At 41.7% G+C, this 12,323-nt stretch overlaps 1 protein-coding gene across 1 annotated transcript in view; it reads right to left on the bottom strand.

Moving 5' to 3' along the window:
* Positions 1 to 538: 538 nt before the first annotated feature.
* LOC138606347 (testis-expressed protein 264) overlaps positions 539 to 12,323 on the bottom strand; it is a 42,807-nt gene continuing 31,022 nt past the window's right edge. The window contains exons 3-4 of the mRNA XM_069678810.1: positions 10,415 to 10,574; positions 539 to 1,013 (exon numbers count right to left, since the gene is read on the bottom strand). Of these exons, the coding sequence (XP_069534911.1) occupies positions 727 to 1,013; positions 10,415 to 10,574 (447 nt within the window). The 3' untranslated portion in view covers positions 539 to 726. The remainder of the gene's footprint in view (positions 1,014 to 10,414; positions 10,575 to 12,323) is intronic.

Raw genomic sequence — 12,323 nt, 5'->3', positions numbered from 1 at the left:
GCTTTGAATAACAAATACTCAGTTAATTCATCTTGTATCAAACATGATCACTTCTATAAAAAGGTTTCAAGTAACTCCGGCTACCTGAGTAAGTTCTGTGGACTTAAACTGGATCCTTTGTGTAACCGACGTCTTTAATAATTTCACGTATGAACTGTGCGATAAGCCTCATTCCTTTGAACCATCATTGTTGTCCAATAACTATTACAAACAATCCAATGGGACACACTCTTGCACTGGGTGACATGTCCCATTATTATGATGAATGTGGGCACTGTAGTTTTATGTACAGTTGGTGATAAATTTCCAGCTCTGCTGCTGAGAATACTCCCTAAAGCAACAAATGTGGATTAATCCGCTGCTAAAAGTAGTCCCAACAAAGGCACTATATAATCCATAATATTTACTTAAAACTACAGTGCCTGGATGGTAAAAGATATTATTTGATTTCTACAAAATGACCTGTTTTTAAATATTAACATCTCAAGAATGGGTTTGAAATTCGGTCTTAAAAAAAAACAAAAAACAGATTGTTAGTTTTGGTCTTTTCATTGGTTTTGTTCCCAATTACAAAAAAAAAAAAGTCTACATAAAAATAAAATACTTTTTCTCCCTTTAATATGTCCCTGTCTCATCATGAACACACAGTGCGACACACTTTTATAGACTGCACTCACACATTAATCCTTATTCAATTATCCTAAACTAATTTGTCTCACTGAACTTTCACTCCTCTTCTCCAACAGCACCCCACCACTCCTGAGTGGGAGCCTCCAGGCTCTTCTGGTCGGAGTCTCCATGAAGCAGCTCTTCTCCCTCTGCCTGCTGTCCACCAGTCTGCTCCCAGTCCAGCTCTTTCAGGGAGATTCCCCCGGAGCTTCTCTCTCTGTAGTCTGCCTCCTCTTGATCCTGCAGAGGCACAGAGCGGACCGAGGACGCCGCAAGGGACGCCTCTCTGCTGTCTGAGAGGAGAACCCCACTCCCCGAGCTGTATTCACTGTTAGAGTCGGCACCTAGAGCAGTGATAAAACAAAAGGAGGGAGAGGACAGATGGTGAGAGGACTTCTATAAACAAACACCACATGAGAAAAGCTTGGCTGCCCAAAAATACAGAGCGGGGATTCAACACAAATCTGCATGATGGTTTTTAGAGCTGCACTGTGACTTCACACCAGAACAAACATTATCTCTTACATAAACTGTGCTTCAGTTTACACCAAACTCGTCTGCTATTTACAAATCATACGCATGTAGGAAAAATGGAGCTTAAATTAACATTGCTTGCGTCATGTATAATACGCTTTAGAGAGATCGTGAAAACAGTTAAAGGCCCAAAAACAAGACTACAGCTATGCCAGCAGCTAACATGCTCATTACAGACAATGTTCACAGGCTTATGTTTACAAACCATCATGGTTAGTTTAGCATATGAATGCATGTGGATGTAATTTTGCAGGTATTGTTTTAATAAGTATTGAATAAGACAATGAAATTAAAATTAAAGTCTGAACCAAATTTCATAAAATTTTTTGTTGTGGTCGTATATTTCACTTAAAATCAAAAATGTCAACATCAATGTGGCGCAGGAGGAAATGCAAGCAGGTCAGCAAAGTGATATATTGTAAGGGAACACTGAACGTCTATATTAAGTTTAATGGCAGCCTGTCCAGCAGGTGTTGAGGTTTTTTTATATTAACCTTGTGTGTCTGTATAAGATGGAAAAAGGTACTTTACATGATAAACCGTGGATGAGAATGCTTTCGCGTTTCTTTAAAGCTCCTGTGAGGAACGTGTGAGGTTTGTGTTGACTATGGCGCCACCTACGGACAAAGCTGTACCTCTTATCTCTTTAGCCGCTTTCCCACTGGTTAAAAAATCCACTAACACCCGCTAACACCCGGCTTTTTTGCCTAATGGGAAAGGTTACAATCGACATTCAGACCCGGGTCCAATGAGTTTGCAGTAGACGCGGGTAAGTAATCATTGATTGGAACTTAAAACCTGTGTCGACACGCTAATCTCCGCCCCTTCTCCGGCGCGATGCTATGCTCCGTCTGTAACTTCTGCGACTCCTCGTCATCTCAGCTACAAATTCCGTCTCCGTCAAATTTGCCGGCACCGAGTTTGATAAACAGACTGTATGAGTAATAGATACAATAAAGACCTAACACCGTGACATCTTCACTGTTTACTAACCCTGTTTCGGGCGTGTTTGTGACGTCAGAGGGTGACGCAGCAGAAAAGAGAGCGACAGGAGTATACTTCACTGGCAATGGGAACAGAGACAATCGGCATCTATAAGTGGGTCTTCCAGTGTCTGAAAAACCTGCGTCAACACTTTAAATTTAGGTGGGAAAGGGGTATTTGCTGATTTTGTCCTGTACATGCTTAAGTGGTTTTTAACAAAAAATCTCATCCTACTTTCTTTAACAGTCTCAGTATCGCTCACTTTACATGTTTATCCTGGAAAATGTAAACAAAGGCAGCGTGCAGTTAATCGCTTCGTCTGACACCTACCCCCCACCAGCAGTTTCAGGCATTAAAAATAACTATATAGAAATAATCAATCTTGTTGCTGATGGTCTGCTTTGCTTTTGTAGGTCATATAGAGTCATCATAATTAATTTCAGTCTGTTTCATAACCAGTGGAAAACTCCTCACAGGAGCTTTAAATAAGAACAAGCCTGTGATTTAATCCCTACTGTAAGGCTAATGCTCATTTACATTGCCCTCTGTGTACATACAGTTGGTTTCTTCTGCTTCATTGTATTTTTAGAAAAACAAATCATAAAAAATATCTAGAAGATTTGTGAAAATGTAGAAATTGCATCTTGCATGTTCAGTAATTTTTCCCCCTTTAGCACATGACAAAGCAGCCGTAGTAAATCCTGCCTGTCGCACATTTTTAGTTGCTAATGAACTACGGGCTGAGAAGCAACACCTCGAGCTGTGACTTGAGGTTGAAACTCAAAATAGGCTCTGAAGTGTTGTTAATGAGAAACTCCTGTAAGCTAAAGGTCTGCTGCTCTTTAATTGGACGGGTTCATAGACGCAGCACAAGGCACTCGACTGTCCTCAGTGTTTCTTTGGTTGCTCCTTGCACGTTAATAGGATCAATATCATACCTGTGTGTGTCGGTCTGCTGACCTTTTTGTCTTTATGTGGCTGTGAGTGTTTTCATGTAGCCCTCTCCTCAAATCAATATTTCCCAACACTAAGGCAGCCTGTCATTAACTGCAGACCTGATATTGATGCATACAGATGGCGAAAAGTAACCTTTCATACGAGACAAAGGAGAGAAGTCACAAGGAGGTTAGCGGTCATGTTTCGGGTGGTGACATTAAGACATGGGTCAAATTATCAGAGGCTAATGAGTTTGTGCAGTTAACAGAATTACAAAGTGTTTGTGAAGTGAAGTGCAACATTCAAATCAAAACAGGCTATAAGCTAACAAAGTCTTGAAAGGTGAAGAAAAGTACAAGAATATGAAGCAAGTGATTTGTAGTTTGTAGCAGGCTCTCGGGACACCAAACAGTAAAGTATAAAAGCATTTTTTCATCCTCATTAAACTTCAAAGAGTAGAAAACAAAAGTGTATATACTACAGAGACATGTTGAAAGACACACTTCTGAACCCTTCCAAGATTACAAGCATGAAATTGTGTTAAGTGGCAAATATTACAGCACATTAATTACCCTGAAAAGTCTTAAAGTGATTGTCTGTTAAGTCACTATCTATCGCCGAATGAGGTAACACAATGGTGGTTTGAGCCTATGGCCCACTGATGAAAGCCTTTGCATTTGCAGTTTTACAGATTGGGTGTCTGTGGTTACGTTCACAGAAAAAATCCAAAGTGGCGCCCAGTTAGTGACACGTTTTCCATCACCCAGCAGTGGTTGGTCTGCCAGAGAGGGTAGGCGGAGCTAAGCGGCTGCTTTTCCGGTCTCTGCAAGCGTTGCGAGTAAACAGTAATCTACTATGGCTGAACAAAGAAAGAAAAGATTGACTTCAAAAATAAGTGAAAATACAAAGAACAAGAAACAAATTGGACGCTCAGATGAAGGCAAACAGCCTAAAAAGGAAAGCGAACCGTCAGCTCCCGCAGTTACCACATATCGCCATAGGTGCCGCCAAAGAGAGCGAAACTGAGATCTTCAAGATTACCACTTCAATGTGTCAGACATCCCCAAAATATGATAATAGACATATTACAATTGCACGAACACTGCATAGCTGATTATATGATACATATTGATACATGATCTATTATTGACAATAGCACTGCATACGGTGACGAGTCTCGCGAGTGGGAGAGCAGCTATATACATGAGGATAAAATGCAAGACATACAGCACTAAACACAAACCACACAATACAATGAACTCATAATTATCTTGAATAAAATATATTCAATATTCAAATAAAACCCAATAAAATTAGAATCCAGCCACGAGCTCTCACCAGATTAATTTACCCCCCCTCCTCCTGCGCATATGAATAATGGAGCCAAGAGTGAATCAAACATTACAAATTTGCATGCAGAGCTCTGACAGACCAACCAGTTTGCTCTCATGTTGGTTTTTCTCTGCTGGTGGAACGCCTGGAGCAAGTCGCAAAATTTAATCAGTCAATGGGGAAGAAAAATCCCATTTGGATCGGAAGATACACACTAGGCGTGATATCTTCATTTTTTTTCTCTCCATTTGATTGGGAGGGTTTAGCGATGCCTTCGGGCTTCGTCTCTACATGCGTGTGAGTGACAGTTGATCCTTTATTGGGAGGAAAAAGGAGAAAAATGCAGCACAGTTTGAGCGCGTTAAGATTGACTGTGCTTGAAACTGACTTTACGGGATAACACTTGTAATATAAAACTTTAAATGCTGCCGAGTAAAAATAGTTTCAGGCCAAGGTTAGTGGGCAGCAACTCCAGCTGAAGGCACAAGTATTCAGAGTTTCGTTGGACTTGAGGCGCAAAAAGCAGAACTTGACTGATGAGAGACTTGATTTCTGTGACACATTTAAAGAAGATCACAGACGTTGCAAACTTTGAATTTGCAATAACATACATGACATACACTACCAGTTAAAAGTTTGGACACATTTTCTCATACAAGTGACTGGGAAAGTGTGTCCAAACTTTTGACTGGTAGTGTTTACATAAATAATGACTTGACTTAATGTAAACTCGGGGTAGGACAAAATATAGACACAGCAATACATCGTCTTCCTGACTCGTGCAATACAATAATCGATGAGCTGCCACCAGATATATATTTTAATTTACAAATTGGTGGCGCTCTAAACAGACTTCCCTGTCGTTTTGACTCACTGTGTCACTACTTCATGACTCCTTAGGAGTGGAGCTTATGACATGAACAAGGGTAATGTGAATGGAAATGAATTGGCCGAAGAAGTTTATCAGATATCGTAATGTATCATTATATATAATTGTATTGCAATATATAAATGATCGCAGAATGGCTGTATTGTGATATTATTGTTATCGTGGGCCACATATCACATATCGTATCGTGACGTACCCTGCAATTCCCACCCCTAATATAAACTACATTACATATAAACACTATTACCTTAATACAGCTTTAAAAGAAAAAGTTTTACACAATAGAAATGACACTTTTATGTTTTTTGACAAGATTAGGATGAGAAGATTGATACCACTCTCATGTATGTCCATAAAGGATGAAGCTAGAGCCAGGAGTGATTAGCTTAGCTTAGCATAAAGTTTGGAAGTCGGGAGAAATGGCTTAAAAATCTGCCTTGATTTCTTTAAAGGACAGTGGTAAACATGTTATCGTTAATTGGTTAGTTTCTACTGGTTGGCTGGCAACCTCACTATGAAGAAAACACTCCAGGAAGTCACTGCAGAGGACAAGAAGTGCTAACTGAGTGATACTGCCCACAGCATCAAAACATGCCTTATCTACATTGCAGATGTTAATTATTGAGGTGTAGAGATGCTGAACTTTTTCTCACGGAGTCAGGCTAACTGTTTTTCCCTGCACAAGTCTTTATACTAAGCTAAGCTAAACGCTACCAACTGTGTGTTTATAAGTGACAGAACAATGAGATAGAGGATGAGGTTGGTAATGAGGTTGTTGAGAGACACATCGTGCCAATAAATAAATAAAAACTTGCTTTCGACTTTTAATGTGGAAACCTCTGACATGTCTCAGACTTGAGATATGACTCGAGACTTGCTTTGACAGGACTCGAGGCTTGACATGGGCTTGCCCCTAAAGGCCACTTGTGTGAACCATGTACCAGAATGACAGGGGGGCTGTTTAGACTGCCATCTGACAGAGTGAGGAGCCGTGTGTGTGGAGGCTGGGGGTGGATCCGGTCACTGAGGCGCTGTGGGGATGGGGGAGTAGGGGGGAGCAGATGGGGAGGGGGTGGTCTATGGAGCAAAGAAGCCTCCAGTGTCCTGAATGCTCCACTGACCTGGCTGAGCTGATCCCAGTGTGACGGGAGCATGGCTACCTGTCACATTATCATTCACAGTCATGGACCTAAATGTCATTCCCACTCTGCACTGCAGCCAAGACACACGGAAAGCACTGGATGTGGTTTTCTGCCTCTTTTGCGGTGGAAAAACAGAAACACTTTCCTCTACTCAATTCCTATGTTTGTTTTGAAGAGCTCATGCTAACCGCTAATTACATGTTAAAACTTAGACTGTAACACTAGGACTCTTGTATGTACTCTGTTTTTGTTGGTGTGATTCATGTTATGTTTGAGTCCTCTAAGTTTACACTATGTTAGGATTCATGAGCGTTTATTCGTTTTCATTGCTTGCATTGAATTGAACAATATGGCCTCCGACAAAAAGCTGTGGCAGTTAGGTGTTGAAGCTGTTATCATCAAATAGGCTTATTTTCACACTCCATGTCAACTCATGATTAGACTCGCTTCATACAGCATCGACTCTTAAAAAACCTCTTTCACAAGTGTTTTAGTCTCACGAGGATAAATTTGTGTCAAGTGAAATATTGTGTTAAAGTGCTCGTGCGTGTGTTTACGCTGAATTCCAGTTATCAATATGGTGTCCGTAAAGCTGAGGACGGTCCCTTGGTGAGTGACAGCACACTTCCACCGAAGGCTGTCGTGTCGGGGCTTTTCATTAACACCTAAGAAGGTGTCAATCACAGTTTACTTCTGCGGGGAGCTCATAAACAAAACAGCGTCAGAAACATGGTCCAAATCTCCAGGGTCCCACCCGAGCAGTTATAACCACGGGTGATGCAGAAACCAAAACAGGAGCCTGAACATGGAAGAAAACGGCATGCAAAGGCCCCTTTTGGCAGTGCTGAACGTAACTCACTGTATTCATCTGGTTGAGGATATCCAAAAATAAAAAATCCTAAAATAAAAAAACTATTTGTATACAATTTTGTGATATTCACAGCCAATTTCACATCTCTGAAATGTGTCTTTGTGGCTTTTACAATTTCTAAAGCAGCAATATTAACAATCGCCTTCTCTTCAGAGTAGACTCTGCGATGAATGATTACGTTGTTCAATAATATGATTTGAAGTGCGATAAATAAACAAATATTAAAGAGCGCATATTAACTATAACTCTTAGTTTCTATGTCTTTCTGCTGTTCTGTCCTCAAGCTGGGCATACGCCTGGTCGTAACCTTAGGTCGGACTTAGAGCTGAAAGTTACGACAGACTTTAAATTATGCACCAGTTAGACTTAAGCCCCTTTTGTGTTGCGCCCAGGCATATCTCTTATGCCTAGGATGGAGCAGGCATGAGTTTAGAAAGTCGGACTTAAATTCGCAGTAAAACAACTGGTAAAAGCTACAGTCACAAAACTTATTTTGCATTAAAACGAGAGATAGTCATCCGTGGTCGCACAGTAAGTTGATCGAAAGACTTTGTTTTTGTTCCTGTTTGAACTAATTAAAGAGCTCAGCATGTGTCGGACAGAAACGCGGCGCTGTCCCCACCCTGCAGGTGCTGATTGAGCTCAGACAGGCTTTCAGAAGGAGACATGATGAATGTACATCGGACAACAGCATGCCTGATTATTTATGTTTCCTTATTTCACTATCAGTAAAATGTATTTTACTTTACTTTTGTTTTGTTATACATATCTTCTGTCGATCATTTGATGAGAGAAGTTAGCGAGTGGAGACGTGTGTTGCTTGGTAACAGTCAACGCTTTTCAAGTGTTCACGTGGACGTGCATCATAAGACCGGGCGCATGCTACGACCGGTGTCAGTTAGACTTGGTGCACTCGGTGTAAATTCCAATTAAGAAGTCGGTTGTAGCTAAGTCAGGCGCAAGAGACCTATTTTTTTTTTACACCCAGCTGGTGCACTCGGCTCCTGAATCCCAAATTACAATTAAAAAGACGTATTAATCTGAAGGTAGCTGATAGCTAGCTTCGGCTTCACCTGATCGCATCAAAATGTTGTGAAAGCATGTCCATTATACTCAGGGCTGCATAAACTGAATCATTTGTGTTGAAGTGATCAATTTAGACTTTTGCGATGTGTTGCCTTTTGGTTTTACAGCCGTCATTAAAGTCATTTACTGTTTTGGTTCACTCTCACAGTCCTTATCAACCTTATTTCTGGCACAAGCAGCAAAATGTCTCTAAATTCCTGAACACTATCTGCTCAGCACCGCAGACAGATACAGTTAAAAACTAGCTTGTAAACATCAGGAGTTGGTAGAGATCAACAACAGCTAAAAAGGGGATGAGAATTGGACTTAAATTTGTCAGACAGCCAAAATCAAATCAATGCCTAATCAATGCTGCAACTGTTAAATAAGCTATTTACTATATTAACTTTAAAAGTTATGATGTCAGTGTTTTGTTAACAGGATGTTGGACCCCTTTGAAGTGTTGCTTACAGTGTTGTCAGAAACAGCAGTATGGCTGCCTGCAGCGTGCTCAGGACTTCCTCTGATCGACTTCACACTTGACCCTGCACTCTCTTTGGGTCCTCACACCCGCAAAGTGTGAAGTTGACCGGAAGAACTGTTCAAGATATGCTAAGGACGGTCATACACGCATACAGATGGGTCCAAAAGTTTAAGAGCGCATTGAGAATCTCTAATGTTTTCATGCAACGTGAAAATAACTCATTGCTTTTATAAAAAGGTCAGATTATGCTCGAGTCTTATCCCTTCATGGATGGCATTGAGATGACACGGGTGGGTTTGGTACACTCATAAGCGTGCACCTGATCATAGCTTAGTATCTTTGTTATAGTGGGAAACATGGCATCAGAACTAAGTGGAAACGCAGAAGTCATATACTTATTCCCAGCAAACAGAGGCTCTCTCAGCTTTAAAGCATGGCTCGACTTCAGCTTTCTATGAGGGCAGTGCACGGCAACTTCAAAACGCTTTGCAGAAACCATGTCACTTACATCCAAAGCATGATACGGCAGGCCAAAAGTGACCACATGCTCCATCAGAAGATCAATACATCAAGCTTAGTACCCTGAAAGATGGAAAAACAACCTCTTCAAAGTAACAGATTTTGCTAAATAAAGAACTCAAGCCTCCCATCAGCGAAAAGTTCTGTCAAAAAAAGGCTGCCTTGTTGTGGTCTCAGAGGATGAGCAGCAGTTTCTAAACCACTTCTCAGGAGGGGAAACAAGTTCAAACACTAAGTGGGCTCCGAAATACCTGCATACACAGCTGATGAATGGAAAAAAGTCCTATTTATACAAGTTTCAGATTAAGAACAGAAGGGCGTCTGTAGAAGAAGTACTACTCCATTCTTAAGAGGCGTGCTATATCCTCTGGTTTGCATCTTTGGGAGGAAGTTTTCAAACTGCAGTGTGAAAATGACTCTGAACACACACAGAGCTGTGAAAGAACCGCAAAGTCCAAAGACGATGAAGCAGGCCTTTTTGAAGATTCAGGTTTTACTCCAGTTTTTAAGTAATGACTTGTAATGAAACAAGACTAGGTCCAAACCTAGTGTGTGGCTGACCGCATCAGGTAAATGTGCGCTTTTGTGGGCGATGTGTTACAAGGACTGTCCTTATGAGGCCGATGACAACGTGTTTGAAAGCAGGTGCGGACGTAGGTGAGGACAGCGGACGAGCAGCGGAGGAGCAGCCCCGCCTACTCCCCGAACAAAGTATCCAGAGCCGTATAGACAGAGAGTTGTGTCAGTGGAGGTCCAATAGGCTCCATGATCCGCCATTGTGATGTCGCGACTCGCTCTCTCTACAGCTCTGAAAGTACCATCAGTCAGTCAGTCAGTCAGTCAGTTACATACAGACCCGTGTGTAGGGCTGACCCCGGCATCCATTATCCAGCAGTACAACTGGTAAAGTCCTGTGGGCTTTGCATCCTGGGTGTATCGGTAACAAAAACATATATGTGCGAATGCAGTACTGCATGAAGTTCACATACCTGAGACGTCCTCGTCACTGTGCGATTCCTCAGATAGCCTCCTCTCTACCCGGCGGATTTCAGGCACGTCGAAATCTCCCTGCCGCGCCAAGGGGACCATATAGTGAATCCGACCCTCTCTGTAGATCTCGAGGAACGGGTGAGCACACAGCTTCCTCTCCTGCAACAGATGTTCAAGTTGAATAAGTTGAGGATTTTTGATTATAACACACAATAGTAGTAAGTTACATAAAGTGTTTAAACCGTGTCTATCATTAAATTTTGGGGGAAAATCACCACTGAAAATGTTTATGTACGTCCAATTAGCACTTATTACCACTGAGGGGTTTGCTATATATGTATGAATAAAACATGTATGTGCATGTAATGGAAAGAAGAAACACCACAGTAAAGATACAAGCCCAGACATGTAAGTCATCTCTCAAGTCTGCATCCAGGAAATGGTGGGCACAAATGATTTTGCGGGAACCTCACCGCTCCACCCCTAAACCAACACGACTCTTCCTCCCATCTTTACACCAAACATCCTCCACATCTCACACTCCTTCTGAACTACGCACTTCACTCTCCTGCTGTCAGAGCTGCTGCTCTTCTCCTGGTATACTCCCCTCACTCCTCTGGAAGTCTCACATGACAACGGCCACTCCACTGCTCCGGGCTCATTAACCTTTGATGTGCTGTGTTTTGTTATTCCGCTCATGCACAGCTAATAGTCTGTTGCCTTCACCCCTTTGACACGTGCTAAATGTCGAGCAATGCTACAAACACATTGCAGCGAGAGCGCAGCATCTCAGTGTGATCAATTATTTAAAAGCTAATTTGTTTTAATTAGCTCCGAGTTTCCATTTTACTGCTGCAAAGTAAGAGATGAATTGTGGTTTGAAGCAATTTAACAGTGAATTAAAGATGTGATATTCTACATTACACTTAACCATAAGCTTATTATTCCATGTAGAGAAGGCTAAGGAGTCATGGCACACACACATTTAGTCTAGTTTAAAATGAATCTGCTGCCGTAATTTAAAGAGCGTGTGGCATGAATACATAAAGTGAATATTAAAGCATCGTTTTATGGAAATGAAGACCTCTGTATTCACACCTTGCACTCCTTCTCATCTCCAAACCCTGTTTTTCATCACTGTCTTCAACATAAATCATTTCTTACACAATATGGTAAATTCACAATCCGAGAGCAGACACTGCTTAGATTATCATCGTCTCCTGACAGACACTGGGAGCACAGAGTCCCTGTGGCCCTCGCTGACGTTCCAGTTACAAGCAAAGTGGAAGTGGTGACAGGCATGTGACTGTTTAGTGGAACAACAGGAGCGTCACACATCTGATAACCAGGATAGATTTTTATAGGAGACAGCTGACTTCTTTCCAAACTCTCTCACCATCTGCCTCTCAGCCCAATTATGACAGCAGCGACGCTCCTCGCGCTGCTGTCTACAGGAACAACGTTGTCAGTTTCAGTGATTTCAGCGACATCAATTATTGGTGTATTTCTCCCTTTGGAAACATCTGTGCCTGCTCATTGGCTCGGCTCGTGTTGCATATTGATGCATGCATGCAGATATACGCACCAAGTTGTATTTGGCAGCTCAGACGCTAAATAAAAGATCAAACGTGAAAAGGCAGTATAGAGCAATGACAGTGGCAGCACTACAGCGACATAGAAGGGTTCGGTGTTAATATTTCACCGGCAGAATTTTTAATTTTGCAAAGTACAATGGAGGCAAATTTGGGTAGCTGGTGCTGAAAGTAAGACGAGCAAAGGATCAGAGAAACTCCAAAGAGAATACTGCGGACAAGATGTGCCACAGAAGTGTAGACTTGAGAGTCTAATGGCACACTTATAAGATGCAACCACAAAAGCCTTGTGTGCCAAGCATGGGTTTTAAAAGCA

Source organism: Semicossyphus pulcher, unplaced genomic scaffold (assembly GCF_022749685.1).
Source record: "Semicossyphus pulcher isolate SPU_LCO1_2020_fin unplaced genomic scaffold, fSemPul1.0.p SCAF_3, whole genome shotgun sequence".
Lineage (NCBI taxonomy): Eukaryota > Metazoa > Chordata > Actinopteri > Labriformes > Labridae > Semicossyphus > Semicossyphus pulcher.
The sequence above is the reverse complement of the archived record's forward strand: the minus strand, read 5'-3'. Positions and strand labels throughout refer to the sequence as shown.